At 39.2% G+C, this 26,710-nt stretch overlaps 1 protein-coding gene across 1 annotated transcript in view; it reads left to right on the forward strand.

The window, feature by feature from the left end:
* Positions 1-26,710, forward strand: part of frmd5a (FERM domain containing 5a) — a gene marked incomplete at both ends in the record, with an annotated part of 55,194 nt that overhangs the window by 17,716 nt on the left and 10,768 nt on the right. Inside the window, 3 exons of the mRNA XM_080027649.1 lie at positions 21,806-21,910; positions 24,242-24,284; positions 25,072-25,150. Coding sequence (XP_079883775.1) covers positions 21,806-21,910; positions 24,242-24,284; positions 25,072-25,150 — 227 coding nt within the window. The remainder of the gene's footprint in view (positions 1-21,805; positions 21,911-24,241; positions 24,285-25,071; positions 25,151-26,710) is intronic.

Consider the following 26,710-nt stretch of genomic DNA (forward strand, 5'->3'; position numbering starts at 1 on the left):
ATATTATAAAGAATGCTTGGAGTAAGCTCCTGATAATGATGATGATACTGATAATTGACTTTGTAATAAGAGTGATGAGTTTATTCATATTTTTGTTTTTATTACCATTAAATCAGGATCACATTAAGCAATGACATTTGGTATTTAAATAGGTGATGCATCATCCTACGACCTCTTTAGCGTTCCTTCATTCATCACTGTCACTGGACCAGACAGCCAGTTTCAGATGGTTAATGTATGCGTCTGTTGAGGATGTTTGGTGTTTATGTGTTTTGAATGCGTTTCTTTCTGAGCTGCCAACCCTCAATGCATTTCCACTGAACCAAACCTTTCTTCACACTTGTATGGACTGTGTCCCTCTGGCCCTTTCTGACTCCAGTTCGGTCATACATTCCTATTGCACAGAGACGTTTAACAGGAACCTAATGATGTGCCCAAAAATTAACATTGTCTGACTCTGAATTCAAATGATGCAATGAATGGATGGCTGCATGCGCCCTCATTCAACCAAGAACAGGGATTACAATTTGCTTACAAGTATTTAATAATTAGGGAAAGTCAAAGGGAAGCAATAGCCTGGTTTGGCAGGATTAAAACCGATTTAGTAGCTGTGATTTTGTATGTGGTTGGAAACAATTTAGCTCCATTCACTTTCCAAAGTCAACCCGAATCCCTTATTCCTTCCTTGAAATACAGCAACCAGTGATTGCTAATTGGAGCCTATTTTTGCTCAGATATTCAGTTTTAAATTGTGTTTCACGTCATTCAAAATGTTCTCGAAATGTTCTGCATTTTGAATATCATTGTAAACTGGTATAATTCAAATGCAAATGATCGTGAATATAACCTTCCGCTTGACTCTCAATTGAGTTTTTTAGTTGTTGATTCCAATCAGGTGTCATCAGCTTTTTGAATTTCAGGTGTTTCTGGGCTTCATCTATGTGTATTTTCATGCATTAGACTGAATCCTCTTTTCCTGTAGTTATCTCTGTTGTTTTGGTGGAGTGCCATCAGTGTCACCCCAAAGCCATGAATTCAGGTATGCTGACAAATGTATTAGCATAACTCCCAGTTGCAGTTTTCCTTTGCTGACTAGGGAGGTTTGATTTTATGGGCTGCAAGATTTTCATCTTGCAACAGCTCATCCATCAAGAGTAGAACAGCAGCAGCAGCACAGTGGGCGAAGAAGGTGATGATAACGTTGAGACAAATCTTTTGCTTTTGGGACCACTGCGCTATATGCACTCTATTCTGAGGTGGTGGATGTTCTCTTGTAAGCCGACCACACTAAATGTCATATCCTGCCCAGTACTCACTCCTGTCATCATGTATAGAAGCGCTCTTTATTTGGCATTAATGTGTAGTTGTAACCAACCTTCATTCACAGTAAAACTGTGCGAGGATGGAATGATTATCTTTTTAATCCTTACTGCCTTCGTTTAAATTTTCTGTTGATGGAACTTGCTAATTGCTTTCCAGACCATCTTTTTTTTTTATGTTTACGCATGGGAGCAAACCACAGATGCATTACAAATTGACACTGAGGGTGACTAGGTAAATTGTTTTCATTTAACCATGAAAAGGCATTTTGTTTCTTATCAAGCATAGAGCAAATCTCAGAATTTCCCCTATATTATTTACTGAGAAACCCCAAGGAGGCTGCCCATCGCCTGCAGTCCTGGATGACATCATTTCTCCCATAGCTGCAGGGCTGAGTCGAGGGTTGGAAATACAGGGTGAGAGGGCCTGCAGTTAAAAGTGCTGCCTCCCACGCCACCCCTGTCCCAGTAACGCCGGACCACATGCCACCCTGTGCAGCCAAGCCATGCCATTCTAGCTTCCCCCGGGGCAAACAAAGACCCCTTTCAGGCCAGTCCCTACTGCGATCATGCAGAGCAGAAGCAATCTGTTCCTCTTGGCTGCTCACTGGGAAGTGACCCAGCCCTTTCCTTGCTACAGCTTTGCTGGTTTGTTCAACGCACAACTGACCAGGCCGTTTCTGCTTTATGGAATTACATTTTTTTCCTGTCCATCTTGAAAAAGGGCATGAAGGCTGGGATGAGCCACCTCCTCAAATTTATTCTAATGTACAAAGTGTATTCAGTGTGGGCTTTGCTTTGAGAGACTGTGGTTTATGGTATGAGGCTGTAAAAGCAAGAAATTATGATTGTGATCTTATATCTTAAATGAAAACTACAGTTTATCAGAACCTCAGTATACTTTTTGTAACTTCTGCCATCGGTTTGTGGTGACTTCGCCAACAAAAAGGTCGGACAGAGTAAGAAACCAAAGTGGTCATAAATCATACAGGTTATTAACAAGCTGACAATGCAATAGTTTGAGAGCACAACGTTCTGCCTTTATGAGAAACAAAATGAGAGTGCAATTTACAAAACATCCTGTTGTTGGTGAGTGTCCTTTTAAGGACAATAATTTCAATAATTTTATAATATTGTATATCGGCATTGCAGTTTCCATCACATTAAGCACACATCACATATGTTGTCCATATCCTGCAGCCTTAGCCTTTGAGTTTTTGGATCCTTTTAGTGGGAAAGTAGAACGGTATAGCTGAAGGTACTTTACTGATATTGAGGTTTTTCTGATCTGGCCTTCCTTTTGATGGTTTTCGGATGCTCCAGGGCCAAAATGCTTTTTGTTTGATGGACGAGGTCCAGACTGGGCTTTCTGGACCAGCATGCACCTGTACTCCCATCAGCCCTCTGGGGAGAAGTCAGGTCTCCACTCTGTCAGCCAGACTCCTGTGTCTCTCTACCTGCAGCATCAATGCACTGGCCTCATTCAATCACAGTTGCAGTAGTCAACATGTTCAAGAAGTATCAACCTACAAAACATAATAAAAGTTTTTTTTTATTTGTTATCGGGGAAGCCTTTGTTTGCGATAGTATTAAGGAAAGTATAGCCTTGTGAAATGAGTATCATTTTTTAATAAAGAGGCAAAATGAGACATTTTGAAAATTAAAAGCAAAGAAAAAATGTAGCCTGGGGTATCTAAATTCATTTAACTGTTTTCTATTCACAGGTTCTCTGGTGATCAACTCTCACTCTCTTTCTCATTAGCAATTATGCAATTCAACTATTGGCAAAAAATAATCAATAGCTGAATAAGATGTATTTGTATCGATTGTTGGTTTCCAACCGTCACTTCTCTCTCACTGTTCATCCACTCACAGCTTTCTGACCAGAGAACAGAACACCTAACTTGTAACCCTTGTAGTAACTTAGCACTGATTTATTTTGCAGATTGATACATCCATCACAGCATTTTAAAGGCCAAAGAAAAGACTGATCTAGCAATAAATTACTAATGAATATTTTAGCATTTTGCATGAAAATAGTTTTTTGTGCTGAGATAACACTATCTCAGCTCTTTACCATCTTTGATGATCTGGGAGAATTTTCTTGATAGCAAAGTTTCATTTATGTTAAATCTATTAATGTGTTTTTCTGTCCAGGTCAATGACGGCAAGCTATAACAACTGTTCATTAGAACTCTTTCTCAAAGCCACCATCTCAGTTTGAGTTGGAGCGGGTAATACAAGGAGCTCTTTCAGCCTACTTTTTCCACTGTTGTATTTTTTAGTACTGTGGGAAGGAATCAAATTTATTTCTGGGTTAAGTAGAAGGCTATTGTGAAGACACTTTGACAAGACAGCTATCTTAATTAGAAGTGAAGGATTTTAATGGGCTGAGAAGGACGAGCCATTACAGCGAAATCCCCTATACAAATGTTCTGTCATTTCAGGGTTTGATTTCCATGGACTGTTAAATTGTAACTATTAGAAGGTTACTGCTCTGTCTTATATACATTAGTAACTACTTTCTTCTTGTGCATTCATTATTCTTAGAGTGTTATATAAAATGGTGGGGGCAATCTTACATCTCTGTTATAATGTGCAAATGTTTTTGTCAAATAAGTATCTGTGGTTAAGAAATCAATGTAAGGATGTACTTCAAATATAACAACATAATTTAGCTAATAATAGTTATACTATAATATATTTGTGTCTTAGATATGGTATTCAGAAGCTGATGATTTAAAGCTGCAGAAATTAAAAACTGATTTATCGGAAAAACTGACACCCTCATCCTTGTCAGCGTTTTTCATTGCAAACTAAATCTTGACTTAACATCCCCCAACAATGCTTTGGCCACAATTCACTTTATTTTGTGATTATGTGTCACCACACTAAACAAGGGTAAGCGACACACGTACAGCATCTAAAAGATTAGCCAAACTGGCCTGACAATTCTTGGAGTGTGATAGGAACTGAACTAGGTAACACTTTACAATAAGGTACACAAAAAAGAGTAGTTACCCTTTTAAAAAGGTTATTTACCTTTTCAAAATGGTAGTTTACCATTCAAAAAAAGAGTAGTTTACCTTTTAAAAAGGGTAGTTTACCTTTTCGAAAGGGTAGTTTACCCTGAACTAAAAGAGAATGTCTTATGTCACTGCCAACAGATTGCTACATTAATTCAACTTCAGTGCTCCTCAGACTAACCATGTGAAAAAGTTTATTTTTTATGATGGACTAGTTGTTTTCTGGGTCATATATTTGAGTTACTTTTTTTTGGCTTTAATTAAATACATTTGATACATTTCTTGTGTGGCACACGTTTAGATAAACAATTTATACTCCACTTGCTGTGTGTGTGTGTGTACACAGCATGTTTGTGTGTGTCTTTCTTTAAATGGGGAACTGGTGGATGTGTGTGTGTGTACTGTATACAGTGCTGAAACAATGACCTCAACTCACAAGCAGTCTTTCCCCGTAAAGCTCTTTCATTCTAGAATTTTGCATCTTTCAGTGTCACATTCTGGCTTTGACCTCCCATTTTTTCAACCAATTTTAAATGTACAGTTTATTTATGCTGTATACAAATACTAAGCATATAAAGAAAATGCATTCATATCATTTGTGCTTTCTGAATATCAATTGAAATGGTTTGACCAAATATAAGATTGTGACCCACTGGCATCTTGATTACAAATTCTGCTCATATGTTAAATGTGGGGATACATCTCTGTGGGAGATTGGTGCCTCATTGTTTTACATCAGGCAAAAGATTATTCAGTTCAAGTCAGTTTTCTGTTATGTTACAGCGAGGTTGAAAGCAATAATCTTGAGTCAAACTACTCTTTCAGGATACGATTTTAGCTGAGCTATATGGAGTTGCATGTTACTCACTTCTTTTTTCCATTGGAAGTCTGGCAAACTCAAATCAATACCTTATGTAAGCTGTGTGGGAGACAGCTGAAGAGGAATTTTAGACTCTGTTACTAAAGAAGACTGAGTGCTATCTCTACATTGTGTATGTTCTGCAAGACGTCGCCTACCTTCATTCAAAGGGCATGCATTAAAGAGTAAGGCCCTGCATGAAAGAGTAAGGCCCTGCATACGAGTAATAAGTGCTGCTCATGGATACCTCTGTTGCTATGAGACTGTCGAAAAAGAAGTTTGAAGCACAGCTCTATAGTAAAAAATGTAGGCCGATGGGCACCAACATGATGCTTAACCCTCTGCTGTGAACATGAAACAATGTGCCTATTTCAAGAAGCGAGAATAAGAAGCCATCACTGTAAAAGTAGAGTGTATAATGTGGGTGTTACGCTCATCTCCTCTGGCCGCTGTCTTTTTCACTGTCTGATCAGCTTATGATGGGCAATATTTTTTTACACAGCATGAATAACAGAGAAAAGGCCATGTTTGGCCCTCTGGGTTTGTCTAAGTTTTAAGAGGTTGAGGCAGGGAAACAGGAATACACTGTGATTGTCTGTGATGGCTTTATTTGGAAAGGGAAAAAATTCTGGGCTCACATGACAAAATATGTTTAAGAATACAGTTTCTACTAAAAGCTAAAGGATACAGTGTGTCCAATTTGTTAATATATCCTCTTACCTCCTATTAAATGATTGCATGGTGTTTTTTTAACCCTCGGCCCATGTGAGGGCAAACGACAATCAGCACCATGTCTCCTTTGAGGGCATGGGACTGAAACTGAAAGTCGTCTAAAAGTCGGTTCTCACAGCTGCCCTTTTTTTTGCTCCAGTTCTGGAGATTCATCCTAAGAGGCTTAATTTATATTAGCTATACAATCAGATTGCTCTCAAAATACCAGCTTTCAATTAAGTATGCAAACCAATTACGTTATGCTCTTCTTCCTCTTTTCCCCGAGGTTAACCTCTGACAAGGTTAGCTGCAGATATTATATTATATATATACACTGTCACAGGGTTTGTGCTCAGATTCATAATTATCTTGTTTAAAGTGAACAACCTTAAGTAATGTACAAACACACCCAGCATTACATGACAGAAAACATTATGCATCTGCTGCATTTATGGTATCAAGGTGTGTTTTTGCAGAAACAGTTTTATTGTTTTTTGTTTTAGAAGATATACTGTATAAGCCTGACATCTATTTGTATGGCCAAGCCTCCTCTGTAAACACCATCTGCAATTATTGGCTTTCAGATGTATGTTTGATTCAATTAGTCAATTATTTAATCAACAGAAACAGAAACGGAAACTACTTTGATAATCTGTTAACTATTTATAGCATTTGAGGCATTTTTTCTCTATCTCTAACATTTGATCAACTAAATGGTTAAATCAGAAATAAGCAATATATTTTTGTTGAACTGCTCACTGCTGCCCATGCTGCAGTCATTGACAGGACGTTAGCTACAATGATCCAACTACTTTCTTCTGCTTTAGTCAATTCATTGAGGAAATATAGTGATTTCATTTATAATCAATCTTCCTTTGTTGTAAGATCAAATGTAGGGGCATAGCCCTGGCATAAAACAACTGAGTGTTGGAGCTGATTTTCTGGGAGTTTGTTCCAGATACCCAAAGGATACAAACTTAATGCGCCTTCTCTGTGCGTCTTTTTGACTAAACACGGCTCCAAGCTGGGCTAGACCAACAGAAATTGATTTAGGCTCTAAACCATTCAGAAATCTACAAACCAACAGTAGTATTTTAAATTCAATTATTTGACACAGGGGAAGCCATTGCAAAGGTCGGGGCACTGGAATGATTGGTCTGAAACAGCTGCAGCTGTGGGATTGACATATTAGAGAGGCATGCAAGTTTTTCCATATATTCCTAAGGCTGATTGTTATTGTCTCAATATGGATGTTAAAGTTTAGTCAGTGAGTACACCAAGATTTCTGTCCTGGTTTGTGATATTTAATTGTTAAGATGATGTGATTGAAGGTGAGCATTTACTTTTAATTGTTAATGTGGGTCTATAGACAATCATTTCTGTTATCTTTGTATAATTGCATGGGATTTTTGTATATCCATTCATTGATTTGTTGAATGCACTCACTCAGTGCTTGATTGAGACATAATCAGCTGGGGATATGTAAGTATATAAAAAAAGTCTGTGCTAATTGGAGCATGTAGATGCTGATTAGAAGAGTTCCAAGAATAGAGCCTTGGGGAACACCATCTCGTTTTTGGATGCTTACAGTATATGTGTAACCACCAATCAACACAACGTGTCCCTGTCCTTCAGAGAGGATTCAAACCAGTTTAGAACTGTGCTAGATACTCCAACCCAGTTTTCCCAGTCTGTCTTGTTATATGGTCGACCCAGCCAAATCCAGCCCTAAAATCTAATAATACTAAGACTGAGGTTTTCCACTGTGGATGTCATTTCAGATCTTAACAAGAGTATTCTATAGACTACTGTAGGTACTGAAGCGTGGTTGAAAGCCTGACTGGAAAATATCCAAGCAACTGGCTAGGACATTACTGTGTGAGGTTTGAAATGGATCGGCATATCCTTTTCGAGAAGATATTGCACAACCGTATCATGAGTTAATTCTCACATTTATTCAACGGATGGCCACTTTATATAAAGTACTTTTCTCCTTATTAAAACATTGATCAAAGAAGAATATTTCCAGTGTGCCCAAATTAGCTATAACAGTGTTAAGGATTAAGCGGTCTGGAGAGTCCTTCTTGAGGTCTCATAAGTGACACCAAAGTAAATCTCTCAAATAAGCTGTCACTCTAAATCCCCAGCCAAGAACTCTACAGCAGTTTTTAGCTTGTCCTGACTCGCTATTTGAATGCCAAGTACAGCACAGTAGGCCGCAGACAGCAGCCGCCTACGCCTTCATAGTTAAACCCTTCATGGCTGTCACACTAAATAATCAACAAAAATACCACAATCTCAAATAAATTATTCTACTCACTACAGTGTCTATAAGATGGTGAAAAGTCATTAGAGAACTGCTGTCCCCTCAGATAAACTAAGCAAGCTTCTCGGCACAGTTCGGAGTACGTACTGCCTGCCATAAAAAGTAGCCAGAAATGACATTAAATCAGATTATTATCAAACAAAACAGGGTTCACAGAATTTTGGTACAGTACTCTGTTAAATCTTGAAACAATATTGATTTTGGTCTATTCTGAAATAAATCTGGTTTCTCTTATTTAAAAACATGACTTTTATGTATGCGCTTGACGCAGTCTGAAAAGATTTACATTTACATGTTAGGTAAGATTCGTAAAATGGTAATGGCAATGGGTTTGATGAGTCTTTATGGCTTTGTCACTTACATAACATGGACTCTTGTGAGATTAAAAAAAGCTAAGTTTCAGCTCAGCAGCATTGAAAATGCCCTTTGTTTCCCAGGTGATCCAATTGTGTGTGATCAAGATAATTCCTTTATATCACCCATTACAGTAAAGTCTAGCGTTCCTTTGCCTTTGCCTTTCTTGCTGCATGACGGTTATTTCAGCTTAGCGCTGCCCCTGATAGTACTAGCCTTTAGGGAGTGCTCACGTACTACGAAACATGCATGCTTCTATACTAGTGCATGTGGGATGAGCCTGTGCCACCACAAATCTATTTTCGCTGTTAGGGTAGAGGAGACCTCTCCTCCTTTTTGTCCTGTTTTTTTTGTTGCAGTTGTCTATTGAACAGCTGATCCAAACACATCACACTCTTTAGTGTGTTACCTTGGGTCCTCAGTTAACACATCCAACAAGTGTGAAGACGAAGAGATGAAAAGTTGGTGAGATATTCAAAAGACAGACAGACATACAGAGACATCTCTCTTTGTATGATGTTGGCTGACCATTGTTTGAATCAATTTGTTTTCTATTTTGAAATTTGTTTTTAAAATGAATTTGTAGACTTCAACTTTACCTCAATATGTTAATTATTTTCAGTTAACATTAGTTCAATCATGAGAGTCTTCATAAACGAAAAGGTTAAAGGTGCTGTAAGCGGAATGGTTCTTTTAGCTAACTTCCTGTCAGTTACTGCAGTTAGCAGTCCCCTCGCTCGTCCCTACGTCACCACATTAATGCACTGCGGTCTTCAAGCAGCAAGTTATCTAGCATCATCTCAGATCCATAAGTGTGATAAAACATGATAAAAACCATCAAAACAGACATTGGGAAGGATTTTTACCTGCTCCGCCATTGTAGGCGCATACACATTCACCCATCTGTTGCTCTGGCGTGCACCGGCAGTGAGACCATGGAGTGTATATACTATATATGAGTGAGACAAGTGTCGGTTTGTAGCGTTCTCTCTTCTGATTGGATAAAAATTTCGGGATACTACAATAAGTTTATTTGCCAATTACATGCAAATTAGCTGTCTGAGAGATCGGCTTTATGAAACACGCACATTATGTAAGTGATCACTGTATGAATAAAGAGCGATGTTACACTTATATTAACATAAATAAACCGCTTACTTCACCTTTTAAGAATGAACAATTCATTAATTGGAATGTGCTGGAGATATTTAAAGAGTATTTGGCGATTAGACCCCATCGCAAAAATCATCTGAAGGGGGCAGCGAAATCCTGGGCTGAGCAGAATACCCTCCCGATGGAGCCCAGACACTGGTGGCGGTGAAGAGCTGAAGGTCTGGATGATGCTGATGGTGGTGTAATGAGGACTGGAGGTGAATGGGCTGGATGAGGGTTGCATCCATCATTGAAATTGCATTGATCGCTGAAATGACAACTGACAGCAAGTTGAGGACGGTTTTAAACGTTGATGGGTACAAGGTGATTGGCTCACAGATGTTAAGGTGAATGTGATAGGTTTGAGTTAATAGAGGGAACCTCCCATGATGAGCTGAATTAGTTGAAGCAGCAATTAGGCGAGACCATGAATGAACTAAGGGATGATCTGCAAATAAAGAACAGTGCAGATATTACGTCTTCCTCTAGAACTTTCGGCAAGCTTCATAAGATTATTTTCTTTGTTGGTTCATTTTCAGATTATTTTCTCTTAATCAAATGTTTGGTTAACTCTGACCAACAGTGTAAACCCCTACACAAAATGTGTTAAGTATCATAGAAGAGTGGGAATCCAGCAAATATTCACATTGCATACGTTTGAACGATTTACCGTCAAGAAAAGTAGCAGATTTGTTGCCAATTAAACACTGATTTGATCCCAATTAATCCCCAAATAGGTGCAGCCCTAGTTAATGTATTGCAATATCTGCTTTTTGACACCGTTTTGTTATGCAGAGGTATAGCTGCAGGCACATTTGGAAAGTCTGCTCTGTAACACACAATAAAAACAAATAAAAAAAACAATTACAGTGATTATTAAAATGTGTCAGCAGGCTTTATCTCCTAAAATAACATTCTCAACTCAGTAATCCTTCTGTGATAAACTGTTCCTCCCCATTGATTTAAGTCAATCTTCTCTTTAACTATTCAGAGAATCATTTAGGGGCAGGAGCAAGAACTTTGACGACCCACCCTTGGCTGAATACAACATTTAACTGAATCATTTATGAAGATTTTCATCTCCCTTGGGCTTCCATTAGAGACACGCAGGGGCAGTGGTGGGCCTTTTACGCCTGTATGCACAGGCAGCTATAGTCTCGAGGGCCAAACAGCTTTCTGCATTTTTATGGCTGGATTCACCACTGGAAAGTGATCTTTCCCTGGGCTCTGGAGACAATGGAGAGGGCAAAGTGGCACCACAGAAAGCCCCTCTGCTCAGCATGAGATGTGTAAAACAGCCGGAACCAAATTGTGCCAATTCTGAAAAAATTTAGCCACCAGTCAATCAGCCAGCTTGTCTGTAAGTCACACAAGTACTGCTCTTACAGACCCCTATATTCACACATGTATACACATTACAGTAAATCAGTCAAGCTGACTACCACCTGTCTTAGCTTTTGTTACAATTTGTAGCAGCAGTGATTTACTTCAGAGCCAAACAGATTCACAGCATGCTGGAGTAAGACACAGCTTCACAATATGTGGGAGGTCATCGTAAGTACTAAAGAGACACTGAGTAAATTTCAGGCATCACTACAGTAAGGGCGCAACTGAGTGAAATGTACAAAGAGGCCCTACTTTATAACTGTGTTGAATGACCCTGTACAAATAATATCATTGTCTTTCTGAATAAATATGCACATTTGTGCTAGTCTTGAAACAATACTCCTGAACATCTTGAATGTTTTGATTATGTCGAGCTATCTGAGAGTTTAAAATATCTCTGTCCAAACGGATTACTTTGACATAGACATGCTTTGTACCGGGGTGAATGATACGGAGACCAGATAAATGAATCCACCCTCCTAGATTTTACCACACTGTTTATAGCATGTTATCACTTTAACATCTCTGGGTGTATTAGACAATTGTGGGCAATGCTGCGAATTAATGAGGTGCATGGTTTCGAGGAGTTTTTTAATCATGTACTGGCAAGTATTTAATTAGCTGCATTAACAGAACATAAATAATAATGTATCTATTTTAACACTTAGTTAGTGCCCTTCCGGAACACGTAACATATTATGACTTTTACCAACATTGAGACATAAAATGGCACATAATGTGATACAGAGTTTATCCGGCCGAATCCTATTCTGTACTCTATTTGCTATAAGCAGGAACGATATAACCTGACTATTTAAAAATAACAATACATTTACATATTTTGAGACCCTATGAGGCTGAATACCAAGATTATTTAAAAAAAGAGTAGATAAAACAATTTCATCTATTATCTCGGAAATGTTACTTTTGGTTGACAAACGGTGACTTCCTCAGTGGGTCCACAATGCAAAGTCTGCTAGTGGGTTAATCAGCAGAGAAAAATAAACCCTCCGCCCAGTCACAAGAGAAAAACTTGAATTAATTCAAAAGGATTCTGCTGAATTTACCTCTTTTTGCTCACATCAATGTGTTGCCTTTGACTTTACTGGAGCAGCACTGTGCTTTGCTGGCAAATGTGCAGTTTACTTTTGTTGCCTTGTTAAATAATAGACCCTGTATGCTTTGGGTTTTAGGAAGCAGGGAATACTGTCACAATACAATTCATATCTTTTATAAAAGGCAGGCCATATGTCAATAGGCTGACCACCAGTGCTATTGATGTGCTGGAAAAGCTGAAAAACTTGTCTGAAGAGCTTTTACATTAGATACTCATGCATTTTCTGAGATATAAAAAGATTTGAATTCCACTCCACAATCTATGCATGGCCTTGAGAGGTGATATATACGTCAGAGTTGTTCAAAACCTCTCAATTATGCAGATGGAAAAAATTGCTTTATCAGAGGCACTGAGGGCAACAAGAGAGCAGAACCTGCAGGTAAAGGCGATGCTTTTTGGTTGGTTCAATTGGGTCGCTTCTGAGCAAACAACACAAACAATGACAGTGAAGCCCATTCAGAGAAGACGGGGCTTCTATTCCAATACCTGCACTGAAACACAACACAAACAATTCCTACCTTAACTGAATTGTTCCCTTCTGAAGCTATTTACGAAACACCCAGGACTAGGTGATGTGCCTGTCATCACCTCTCAGAAGACTAGACTGCTTTGGACAGGGTAGCCCCGCATTGGACTAACTTAATGTGACAGACGAGGAGTGAATCTCAGGAACAAAGTTCTCCATAGATAAAGCCCTGGGGCTTTTTCATCACAGCAACCCAATTGATTCTGAAGTGCAAAACTATTCTTCACAGGTATCGCAAACATAACACAAAGTGTGCAAACGGCTATAGGAACTGGTGTTTTCTCCTGTGATTTCACATCCAATCAGCCCACTTGACAAAAAAAGGAGAGACTGCGGCTGGGAAATATCCCTCTTCAATAATAATAGAAAGAGACCAAGAATTCAGAAGGGAAATTACACTTTGACGGTGAAAAGATAACTGCATCTGAGTGAAGTCTCTTCTTCCAAGAAAGCCTTTTTCCTTCTGCCCTCTATCTTGTGCAGTTTTGTTCCACTAAAGATGTGACAGGAGCAGTTTATTAAAGGGAACACAAAAGGCTTCAACCAGCTGTTTTGTTTGTGTCAAAATATGTTTTTTCGCAAGGAAACTGTAAAGAGTGATAAACAGGAGGACAATTGAAAGTCTGATTTGAAAGCAAAGTCAGTGACGGTGCAGATGAAATGCTGCACCGAGTCCATCAGTTTACACTCAGGATGGGATCGTGATTGATCAACCCAAAGGGAAAGTGCTGTTGTTGTGGAATAATTAGGCTTGATGGGTGTCCACTAGGGATGTCCATGGTTAACTGGTTAACCGGTTAATACTAAAGATTAAATGGTTAAAAAAATTAAATCATCTTAATTTCTCTGAAATCCGGACTCTTATTTTGATATCGCTTAACCGGATGAAAGAATGCCAACTGTCGGTAAAGAATGAAAAGAGTTGTGTAGGCTACTCTCAACTTTATAATAGGTCCATGGTATGCTCCCAGAAAGATAGCCAGTCACAACTTATGGTCACAACACTCCCCTGCCATGTGTTTGTATAATTTAATTAACAGCGTGGGCTCCCGCTAGCTTAACATAGCGCTAGCATTAGCCTTCTTGAGGTGGATGCTGTCCTGCATCTATCACCGTCTCAGTGAGTGAGAGAGTGACAGACAGGCAGTGAGTGCCCCTGCACAGACACAGAGAGGTCTGCCATGCTTGTATGCGAGGATCAATAGCGAAAATCCGTCATACACAAAAGCGTAAAGTACCGTTATGCAGTACTGATAACGTCGGAGCTTATCAATACGGTCTTTCAAAATGTTGCCCCGTGCTCAGCACTACTTAGCACAGAGTTTCGTTAGGCTACCCATCCCAAGCCTGTGTGTGTGCAAATGTCCCTTTTCAGTCACTTATTTCACTTTCTGCTCCTACAATCGCATACTAGACCTCTTCTCACAACAGACAAGGTGCCGTGTGAATGTCAAAATGTAGGCATTTAAATTGACTACTGGTCCCTGAATTGTTTTTAAATTAATATGCAGGTCCTTGGAACAAAAAAAGGTCGGGAGCCCTGCTATAATGTTTCATGTATTTCACTATAAATAGGCTACATTAAATCTTAACGGTTAACCGGTTAATAACCGTTAATTCTTGTGGTTAACCGGTTAAATGAAAAATTCTAAATGGCCATCCCTAGTGTCCACGCATATTTTAGAGACGGCAGGCTGGAGAGAAAGTGCCAGTGGTAATGTATGTCTGGTAAGCTCCAGCTGCCCTTGCTTGGCTTTGGCAGGGGGCTCAGTGAAGTGTACGCCCCTTCGTTTAAAAAAAAAAAGCCCTGGGTTGAAACACGCCGTCAAAGTTCATAGCCTTGGACCAATTACTACTTTACACGGTGAAAACGTGACAGTTTCCCCGTTTTGGGTTTAAAATAAAAACCCCGTACAGACACAATTTATCTGACATCTTCACTAGTACACATGCTTTCAGAGGAAACGGGACAAAATCGCTGTTGTAAGCATGAAAGCCAATAGTCAGCGGTGACACTTAGCCTAGTAGATAGCTCTTCCGGTACAATCTGATGCATAAAACCTTACTGTAACCGAAAAGTAATGCCACTAACGTTCATAAAGCTGTTGGTGTAAGCTTGGGGTTACAAGTATTGTAAATGACAAGCTTTCTGTCCTCTTGTTTCACCGCATTGAACTCGTGAAAACAGAAGACATGCTGATAGTGAAGAGGCTTCGTGAGCGGCTACCTTCCTGTTAGGCGTACTTCAAAATAAAAGTCAACTCACGTGTGTCCAGTGAAATGCTATTAATGTTTAGCCAGTGAAATGCTTTTACTGTGAAGCCGTAGCCTTAATGCTCCTTTTGTTGAACAGTAGCTGCGCGCTGATAGTGTTTTTTTAGAGAGCCATGTACCTGGCATATAGAAGTGACACACGTTTATTTTGCTAGAAAAACAGGCAGAGCACAAATCTTTCCCCAGCCAAAGTGGCGGGTGGGTGGTCTCAATAACTGTGAGACTGTGTTAGCCTATATTTTAGCCCTGCACGACACTCTACGCTGATCACAGTGATGGTGCCGTGGAGACACCGTTCATGTTGTCTTCTAACTTTATAACTCGCTTGTGGGTATTTTGACAGCAAATGTTATAGACTACGCTGCGCATGTGTGAGGTTGGAGCCGTGACGTCAGCGTTACCAGGGAAAATGGTTTCGGTGTTTACAAGAAACCAAAACCGTTGTGTTTTCCAAAAAATCCTCCCTGGGAGGTGATCTCAAAAACTTGCGGTTTCATGCGTGCATTTGCTGTTTTCATGTAGCCTAAATTATATAGTGCATCCGCGGGAATTTTTCCACGTTTGCACCGTTTCGTGTTGTCGTGTAAAGTGCCCCTTAGTGCAACTTTTAACATTATCTTTTCACAATAAACACTGTTTGTGAATTAACAAATGCCCCTGCAAAAACAGGGGCATTTGAGAGTGCAGTGGTTAAGTAAAATTGATACACAGCAGACATTAGTCAATATGTGAATGAGTCTTTGCCGGCAACTCAAATGTGCATATTCGTGTGCCTGTGGAATAAACCTAGATTTAGTTGTGATAATACTGCATGCTGTATAACTGCTCAGTTCTAACGTCATGTATAGGTTAACAGTGCATGAGAATAAATGTCAGGTCTGTGAGGCAGGGGCTTAGCGACACTGAGTCACTGCCCGACAGCCTTTTCACGTCACTGGGGAACCACAGAGCTGGTACATCAGCACCAGAGCTGTGCAAATGCCAGAAAAAATGAAGCATTGTTTATATGCTAATCCTAAGCATGACACCAATTGTGCTGCTCATTTTGTTTTGGGGGTATTTGTCACACTTTCTAGTAAAAGAAGATCACTATGAAAAATGTAGTAAAGAGAGATGTAGCTAGTGAAAAAAAACTTACCAAGTATTTCCCTGGCCAACAAAAGAGCAACACAATGTAGTTGTTTTACCCAGTGTTTTGATTATTTAAAACCTAGCTCTGCCCCGTGGTCTACAGAGGGTTATATTTTCTTTACATTGTTGCTGAAAGATGTGCAAAGCAGCTGTTGGACCAAGGCTGGCACTGAGGTCTATCACTGGTGGACTGAAGGACTAATGACTCAGCAATTGTCATTGAGAAAAACGGAGTGTTGGCATAGCATTGGTCACTCCTGTCTAGATTGTTTTGCATGGGCTCTTAATGGGTGGCAATGAAGACTTTTATGAATGATATTTAGTTAAGAGTGATGATGCTATGTACCAAGTAGTCACTCCTTTCCTCCATTACTCACATTTTTTTTTAAATATCATTAACTGCATTAGGGAACATAGTAATAATAATGATGGCTTGGCCTCTCCTCTAGAGCAACCATCAAGTCAACATTTCTGATTTTCCAATATTTTGATAACGTTTCTGACTAAAAGAAAAAGATGTTCGCCTGGTTTGGCAGATCTCTGAATCGATTATTTTCCTTTTTTATTTGCATGAAATTACAATAACATTAGTTATTGCCAACTTAGTCAAACAGGGTAACAGGAAAACATATTAATTGTGAATATATTTTAAGAAATCTTGAAAAGGATCATTTAGCTGGATAAAACATTTCTCTCTCACAAATTCCTCTTCTAATCACAAATGCCAACTCACATTTCACCCATTCAAACTTTCCATCGTCAAGAAGCTTAAAGCAATTATCCATAGCACTCTGTCCACATCTCTCTTTTGCTGTACTTGTTCTCTTGATTCCTTACTTATTTTTGGGGCAAATCCTTTCTATTCCCTTTGTGTTTTTGATTGCCCACTTTTCGCCTGGTAAGATTGTAAACTGCAAACTGTTTCGCTGGCGGACAGCATCCTCTTGTATAGTCTCATTCTGTGTACACTATGCTTGTGACTTGTAGGGTCAACATTGGGTTGCAGATAAAGTAATAACCCCATTTAAGAACTCCCATTGAGCTACAACAGTGACAGCAAATGTCCGACCATATACAGACCAATTGGTCCCACAACATAGAAAGATAAGCCATTTTGATTCAGTGCATACGGAGTATTTCTTTAAGAAATCTATCCTGCCGCAATAAACTATTATATGATATCAAGCAAATATCGCTCCTATATTGACCAGTTGATCCCTGTGAGGCAGATATTCTTGATTATAAGTTATTTCCTCTCAGAAATATTTGTCCTTATCCGATCATCCTCAGCTAATTGAGTGGGATAATTGCTGGCTGGCTGTGCCCCAATGGGAGAGGATTTTTTTTATAGTTTTATAATAAAAAGACAAAACAGTTTTAGTTTATACCTTGCTTAAGGTTTCTTGATTACACCCCTAATTGCCGTTCATAGAAGTCTTCTATTTACAACTGTAGAACATTTAAAAACACTGATTTATTGGCATTGATTGTTAAATATTCTGCTGGTGGAAGAGTCTGAAATTAATTCAAGTGGTGTGTGTGAATATGTGTTGTTCTTGTTTTTAATCATTTAGCTACAATGATAAAAGTTGGTACTTACACTTATTTGTGCACCAGGAGCTCCTGGGTTGTGCGTCATTACTGTGACATCTAAGTAGCACTTTCGGTACTCATTATCATAAGCTTTAAACTAATGCTGCAAAGTGGCCTCAATTATTATTCTATCAAAATACTGGATTTTAGAAACACGTTTGTAACTGAAAGACATTTCTGCTCTTATACGGCAAGCGCCTATATTAATGAATACTTTAAGAACGGCATAATAATGGCATACCAAAATACCGTACCTATGATAACCAGTGATGTACGTTGTTGTTAGGTTGTAATTCTTTATGTGTGCACTTGTTGACACCATTACTCTTTCCTCTCTTGTTATGCTGTGTGGTTTAATGAAGTTGATTTTTACGTTGTGCCCAGATTTTTACGTTGTGCAATAAACAGAGCGCTTCATATTAACTGTAAGTGGTTGTGGGTTGGCCTGTGTGGGGCAGGGTCAGGACTTCAACTCCACACTTGCAGACTAAATTGTAAATTGTCGGTGCTCCTGTGTTGACACGGAGACCCTTTTAATGATTAATCTGAAAGGAAAGTGTCCATTGTTCACTGGGGACCAAAATACCAGATGCACTGTGTTGTTTTCACACAGAAGCACCACATAAATAATTTTGTGTCATTCTAAGAGTTCAGTTCAGCAAGCCTGTGTGAGATGCAAAACCCCATAAAGCTGGGATTTAGACTTAATTGGTCACAAACAATTTCAGCATACATAAAAATGCCAGATGATCAATAAATAAACATGATTTTATCATTACCCAGCATTAGGAGCTTTGTTCCAAGCCTAGATATATTTATATGCATTTGTGCTTTAGAATGAGAGTTTTGCCTCTGTTGTCTCATCATCAGGTAATAACATCTCTTGAGTGATGTGATGACGGTTGAAATTTAATGTTTTCATCTTTAGTGACAAATCCAACCATGTTACAGGCTGGTTGTTACATTTGCATCCATACCATTAATTCTATTCTTTCTTCTCAGTTTATTTATATACTTTTATAAGGGGGTAGCAGAAAGTTGTTGCCTGGGCCTACTTATTCAACAAATGCCTCGCAGACAGAATGGATGTAGGGGATGTAAATAGGTTCACACCTGGTCGTCTGGATGTTTTTTTTGTAACACTTTCAAACCAGTTAGATATTTTTTTGTGAATCTGTTGAGGCCCTCGTACAGTTCTATATTGAGAAGCAAATCTAGGAGAGGAAAAGGTTAATTACTGTTAATTAGAAATTTCAGAACATCCTTTCTTTCCTGCTATCACCTCAATCTTGTAATAAGAGGGACCGGCGGCGGGGGAATAATGCAGCCGTATGTGGGATACCGGGGAGAATGAAAGGGGCTAGAGGGAGGGACTGCTGTTGAATACTAACAAACTTCGTCTTGGTTGGAACAAAAGAGCAGATGTCTTTTCTGACTCAGTGTGTCCTCTTTGTGGTTGGCTTTGTCGCTCCGTCTGGCTCCCTGCAGCGCGGTTCGAAGCCTGGTGATGAACAAAAGGAGAAAGTGTGTTTTCAATTTAAAAACTGCAATATTTGTAGATGATTTTGTATTTTTTTTTTGCATTTTAAGTGCAAACAACCTGAATATATGTAATTACATTTAAATAATGCTGGATTGGCAGATTATTTTACATTTATACTTGACCAAGAGAGTCTCTGGTTTTCTCCTGGATGAATCTATCTGGAAGATGTATGTTTCTTAACCCCCCCGACCTCGCACACGTGAAGCTTAGAGGTATCAGATAAATGCAAAAAGTCAGGTGAAACATGGTTACTTCAGAGCATTAACACTCAAGGACAAATGGATCCTTGTGATTTGCAAAATTCTGATAATCGTGGTTTTCAGAGCACACTGCAATGATCCTTCCTTCGTCTTTTCATCGAGGCCATGTAAATTAACTGGCACGTCAGATTGATTAGTAATGTTACAACAAGGGAATATTCTCAAAGTGACAGTGGTGAGCGCCCATGAAGCCCCTTACACAAAAAGGTCAGCTGCCTCTAGTAGTGGAGCTGCTCCTATATGGCATTTGGTCACAGAGAGTCTCTGTGGTTAGGGGACAAGCCCGGGATCGACAGACCTCGGCCCTAATGAAGTGCCGGTTATCTGCAGCCTAAGTAATGAGGTGGAGGAAAGTGCTGTCAGTGACACTTCTATTTGCTGTCACAGGGTGTGAGAGAGAGAGAGAGAGAGAGAGAGAGAGAGAGAGAGAGAGAGCTGACTGTAGCACTCCAACCTTGACCTTAGCCGACCCCTCTCATGAGCCATTATGAGGAGGGAGACTTGAGTGCCCATCAGACTGCAGCTAACATTTTGATTTGGATATGTACATTAAAAGGGCTGTGCATCGTTTTGAAATGTTAATACATTAGTCTGAGCAATAAATACTTAATATTTCTCTAGAAAAAAAAGTGTTTCATTTGTATTTAAGACAAACAGCTGTATGAGAGTTTAAATGCTATTTGAAAAATAGCAAGGTTTTGATTATTTAGATCACAAAATATCTGATTAAAGTATCAGTTAATCGAGAGACATATTTTGGTTGGTATTGAAACTGTATTGATGCTTGATACTCAGCCTTACATTAAGATTTACATCTTGAACTTGCATTCATTGATTTTGGCTTTAATTGATTTTAGAGTTCATTGATTTCTTGGGGGCAACAAGCTGTCAACACAACATTACCATATTTTAACCTTTATTGACACATCCACTGAAGAGCATTAGCATTCATTTGCACTCATGTTTCTGGCCCCCTTGGGGGCCATACTATACTACTAATAGTTGCTGTGACAGTGCCCTCCAAAAGCTCCTCATGGACACATGACGTAGGACTCAAAATCCCCCCATTGGGACAAGTTTGTAATGTGGCTTATGGGCGTGATGTCTCCTTGGCATGGACAGAGAGACAGTGAACAGCAAACCAACAGGAGTGGCCCTAGGTTAAATCACATTTAGTAGAAACATGTTCTCAAGCAGTGTTTTAATGCTAGAAAAGTCCAAATGTACAAATATCACAGACTGTAGGGATTAACTTATTTAATTAAAACTATGTTGAGTATGTAATCTACCAAAATATATGCAATCTTACTAAACATTGCACTTTAAATTTTAGGTTTGTCTTTTAACAATGTTTTCCAGAGAATGCTACAGTTCGTGTGTGTTTATTTTCCCATAGGTCTTTAACATTCAGATTTGATTTCAAGCTCATAGGCCGACGCTGATTTGCCCTGCGTGGCACTTCCACAGCATATGATTAGTTGAAGAACTGTCACTGATTGCTCTGCTTGGCTGGCTGCAGTGATGCACCCAGTTGTAACCATCACTCACAATGTCCTCATGCAAATTATAAGCGCATCCCTGATAGGTGTATAAAAAGCTACCAGAGGGGAAGCAACAAATTAAGCTGAAGAGCAGCACTTAATTTGTTTCTGTCCTGCCGTCTTTCTCAACAGTGAATTCGATGGGGCGTTTTTGAAGCTTATTACGTGCTACTGTTGGGTTCCAGTCTAATCTAAATGTTCTGGTTTGGAGCATGGTTGTTCAGAATTGGTATGCAGATATACTGTTGTGTATAAGGAGGTGGGTATCAGATATGAATCAGGCACAGAGCAAGATGCCCAGACTTCTCTCTGTGCTGCAGTAGACACAAGTGAAGCTTCCTCATGAGGTAAAGAATTCCGAGTATTAGCAAAACCCCAGTGAGATGTCAGCATATTTAAATCCATCCCCTCTCTGAGCTCCAGTTTTAGCTGTGGACTGGGGTTTATTCCTGACACTTCAGATGGCTCTGGCTGTGTATTAATATTGGATGAATCTGAGATATCTCTGGCAGGGTTTGAAAAAAAGTTAAAAAAAGAAGCACATTATTTCTTACGTTTGAACTCAGGAACAGGCTTCTTTCTGTGTCTAATCTTTTCTTGGTGACATGTTTGAATATGTTTGTGATTTATTGTTGCAATAGCGTAGCGTGCTGGCTGAATTTTGTTTTTTCTTCTCTTTTATTACAGCGGGATGCAAAAGGACAGTATTTGATTGACCTCATCTGCCACCACCTCAACCTGCTCGAGAAAGATTATTTCGGTATCAGATATGTGGATCCAGACAAGCAGCGAGTAAGTGTGTGTGTGTGTGTGTGTGTGTGTGTGTGTGTGTGTGTGTGTGTGTGTGTGTGTGTGTGTGTGTGTCTGTCTGTCTGTCTGTCTGTCTGTCTGTCTGTCTGTCTGTCTGTCTGTCTGTCTGTCTGTCTGTCTGTCTGTCTGTCTGTCTGTCTGTCTGTCTGTCTGTCTGTCTGTCTGTCTGTCTGTCTGTCTGTCTGTCTGTCTGTCTGTCTGTCTGTCTGTCTGTCTGTCTGTCTGTCTGCATGACAGAGTCTGTTTGTGAACATGCTTATGGGAATTGTTTTTCAATTATCGTTTTCCTAATAAGTTTATTTCAATTAGAGTGATGTTAATAACACCCAGGTCCATTTCATGAAAGAAATCATTAACATTAAAGGAAGATACATATCTCTCCCTCTAAAAGAAAATTTAAAATTATTAAAAAATATTTTGCGGTTTACAAAGCATAGTTAGGTATAGTAGGGGAGAACGGGGTAATTTATCACGCGGGTTGGTTGTCACAATCGTTAAATCTCGGAACCAGAAGGCGCTGTCTGTGAAATTTTGGTATGTAAATATCCAGAATTGGGATCAGAGGTCACTTACATAGTCTTCCTTGGAGTTAGACTGCTGAATTTGAGGTGAGACGACTGTTTGTGTTTTTCATGTCAAATTGAAAATATTTAGCTCCTCAGTATTTTTCTTCTAGGCTTTTACACAATGGGTTTATAACAAAACACTTGTTACCCATACAAAGTGTGAAGGGTAAACTATAGTTTAGATTGTGGTTAGCAAGCTAATTAGTTGTCAGATGGTTGTTGGCCTTGATGTTAGCAAGAAATTCAAGTTGGGGTTGGTCGTCAAATTTTTTGGGGGGTTGGTTGTCACATGTTATCTCAAGGCTGCAGCTAGAAAAGGAACCCAATAACGAAATAAATTGTCAAGCTGTATCCTCACTGACACCCCAGAGAAGGAAAGAATAGAGCAGGAAAAGGCAGCTAGCATGCAAAAGAAAAAAGGGCAACAAAATCAAAACAACCCAGTGCATCCCAAACTAGACCAGCTGCCAAGGCTACAGTAAGTTATGTAGGCCTATTTGTCAACTTGACGATGCAATTAAACTTTCTAATTTAGTTCTACTTGCTTGCCTTCTTTTTAAGATTATTCCCATTAAGATAACATTGTGACAAACAACCCCATAGTGTTTGACAACCGACCCCTTGATGGGGTTGGTTGTCACAATGTGTAAGGGTGTCTTTGATGATTAATTTCTTCTTTATTACAATAAGATAGAAAAAGTGAGGGGTACACATTTCAAGCCAACACCTTAAGCTTCAATTTAATGTAGGAATGACTATTGAAAGATGTTTAGGTGACAAGCAATTCTCACTAGAGTAAAAAGTGTGCCTACTTACCCCGTTCTCCCCTACTTAGGCTTTTATAAAGTTACTTTGTAAAGTATTCAAATGAACCAGTCCTGTAATTTAGTCCCATTGTTGCTGGTTCGCAGTTTCTCCCTGCTTCCTTTCATTATGCTGAAGCAGAGCTAAAAACTGCTTCCTGGCTCCAGCTTCGGAATTGTCCACACAGACATGAGAGTGGCATCGACCTTCTAATCTTAGTGTTTTAAAAGTAGAAGAGATAGTGGTAAAAATAAGAAATCACATGCCACTTACACTTTTAAAAAATGGATCAGTTTGATGCAGTCAGAAGAATGAGAGCGTTGGTCAGAGTGAAGAGTTGTGTACTTCAATTTATCTTATTCACGCCGCCTCTCAGGCCCACGGTTATTCCATCAGGCTCCTTCGCCGTGAGCCATGTAGTAGCTCTGCTTGATTCATGAAGTATTCACATGTTCACAGATCATGTTGTAGTCCAAGTCGTGCTAACGCTGCATTTCGTAAGCTGTCACTCTGGACTATTTTGGTGGTTGTTGCTGTGGGTGTGTTGCTTTGGCGAGAAAAAACAACCTGGGAGAAGGATGGTGGAAGATAATAGGCTCCCAGATAAAACAAAGTATCTGAATATGGCCATAGTAGGCACACAGAGCCTTTGTAACTGTCACCACCAGCAGGAGATCACTGTTAAGTCAATCAACCTTCCTGCTCCCAACAGTGTTTAAACAGACCTCTGCTAAAGAAAACCCTCAAATTCTTCACATTCAGTGCAGCTTCTGCATTTTGCTCGAACTGTGCAGTTGTAACACCGAAAACCGAAAACTGTCTGTAGTAACAGCTGAACGTCATGGCAACTGATATCGAGGGTGTCAGCTAAACAATGTGATGTGTGGTGGAACTGGTGGAGGATTATTTTTTATGACATTCAATGTTTCTTTGTCCATTGCAGCACTGGTTGGAGGTCACAAAATCAATTGCAAAGCAAATGAAATGTAAGTACTTTGAGTTTATGTTTCCTCAACACAAGATCTGCACCGATGTTTAGCATTGACTTAATATGTAATTGATACATAACATATTCTGTGGAGTTGATTTAACTACAGGACATTTAACAGTACACACTGATAATTGATTTATCATTTGAGACGTTTTTCCAAATATTTGCTGTTTACAGCTTCTTAATTTGAGTATTTCCTCATATTGCTACTTTATATTTTTGTTCCCTACATTTTAAAGGCAATTAGTATACTTTATACTCATTTTACAGATGAGATACAGTATTATTTTTTACAGAAAATCACAGATGTCCTTGTTAAATATGATAAGTTGTTATTATTAAATTACACAATAGTACTTTGATCAACTACAACAGTACATGCTGCTTACAAATACTGCAGCAGTAAAGCAATCTAGTGATATACTGTATACTAATAAAAGAGAACGTCACGTCAAGTACAGTACAAATGTGGTACTTTTACTTGCACTGGAGTGTTTTGACACAATTCTATTGTTATGTTTTAATAAAAGATCTGTTCATTTATTTTTCAACTTACTTGCTTTTCTTGAATTGATTAAATTTAAAAAATTTAACAAATAATATTTGGGGGGGGTTTCTTACTGCTGACTGAAAAAGAGTCCACTTCATTTAACATTTCATCTTCTATCTGAGTATTGAAGCCTTCTGCTGCACCCCTTAATCTCCAGTTGATTGTTTGATCTCTTAAACATAAAAAGATCCCTGGCAATTTCCTGAATGTTTCTCTATTTGTCTCTTCCCAGCTCAGCCTCCGTTCACCATGTGTCTGAGAGTCAAGTTCTACCCTCCGGATCCCGCCTCTCTCAAAGAGGAAATCACTCGGTATGACCTCCTGTTGTGTTGCTTTCACTTTCGGATGAGTTGATAAGGACACTCTACAGCTACAGCTTACCTTTTGTTTCAGTTTAACATTTAAGGAAGTGAACTAAATATTTCATGGAGAGGCTGCCATCTATTTAAAAACCTCTGAAAAGCAGCTGTGGTGGTCCTTGTTTTTTTTTGTGTGTGTTTTTTTTAGATTATGCTCTAAACTTTTTAGACAGGGCATACATGTCTATTTAAAAACATTATTCATGGGCTTCATAAGTAAAGTAAGTACTTCCTAATTAAAACATTATGATAAATATTAAACAGAGTACAGTTTACAAGAGGAGTTGAGAGGCAGAGAGGAAAGTAAAAGCCTTCTCTAGTAGCTTAGTGTCTGAAAAAGACAATTGGGGCAATGTTAAAAGCAACATCATGTCATACTTTTGCTCACATTTTTTTCCATTGTTCTTCCTAAACAGGGTACTGTCATAATCTTCAGTTTCAAATTGATCTGTGGAACAAAGGTGAAAGTGACAAATTAAGAGTGAACACTCTACAGTATACACTGCCTCCAGATAATGTTGAGAGTAGCCAGCTGGTATACAGTGTGTATGCATGCACGGTTTCACATACAGTATTCATAACTGCTGACTAGAGGGAGAGGAGGCCACTCTCTCTCTCTCTCTTTCTCTCTCCCTCTCTCTCTCCATGGGGTAATGAGATGATATGTGCACCACATGTAGAGCGTGGGCCTACATAATGAACAGAGCGAATCAAGGACATGGGGGGCAAAGGGTGTTGATTGAGAGTGGAGAGGAAAAGGAGGGAGGATGAAAGGCTGGGCGGTTGTGAGGTGGTGAGGGGGTTGAGAGACAGAGTGATACATGATGATGAGAGTGCAGAGGGCAGGGTGTGGAGCGGACCACAGAGGGGGCCAGACGGTAAATAATCGATCACATGCCAGGCTTATCCCGCATGGCTTAGGTCAGTTTGAGCAGGTATTTTATTTTTGCGGGGGAGGGATATGAAAATTCTATAGACTACAGAAACAGGTAAGATATACAGCAGTGATGCTATGTTAATATGTTGCCTTCTTTACAGCAGACGTTTGGAGTTTTCGTAGTAGGAAAAGGCACAGGTGTTACTAATAACGCTAACGATGGCTCTGTCTGGCAGAGAGCCACAGCATGTACAATATAATACCACGACCCTGAACCTGAAGCAGCCAAATGGAATAAAGCCACTGTTCATTTTATTATGTAGAAATACACCTGTGCTTTTCCTGTTGGGACAAAAAAAAAGAAGATCCAATATGGTTGACATTCTCTCCAGGTGTGTTTCCCCTGAAAAACAAATCAGGTCATGTCCATGTTACTGACAAAACGTTTTGGCTCTACGGTCTCATTATTGCATGTATGACAGAGTTTCATCAATTCTAGTGAAAACTACACCTGTGCACATGAAAAAAATACAAAAAAGGAAAAATAAATGGATTTTTTTTTTTCGATGTTCACACTTCAAAATGATAGTATGGCTGGGTTAGCACAGCTGTTTTGTTAAAACATCACCAGCACT

Source organism: Ammodytes marinus, assembly GCF_949987685.1.
Source record: "Ammodytes marinus genome assembly, chromosome: 5".
In the NCBI taxonomy this organism is placed as follows: Eukaryota; Metazoa; Chordata; class Actinopteri; order Uranoscopiformes; family Ammodytidae; genus Ammodytes; species Ammodytes marinus.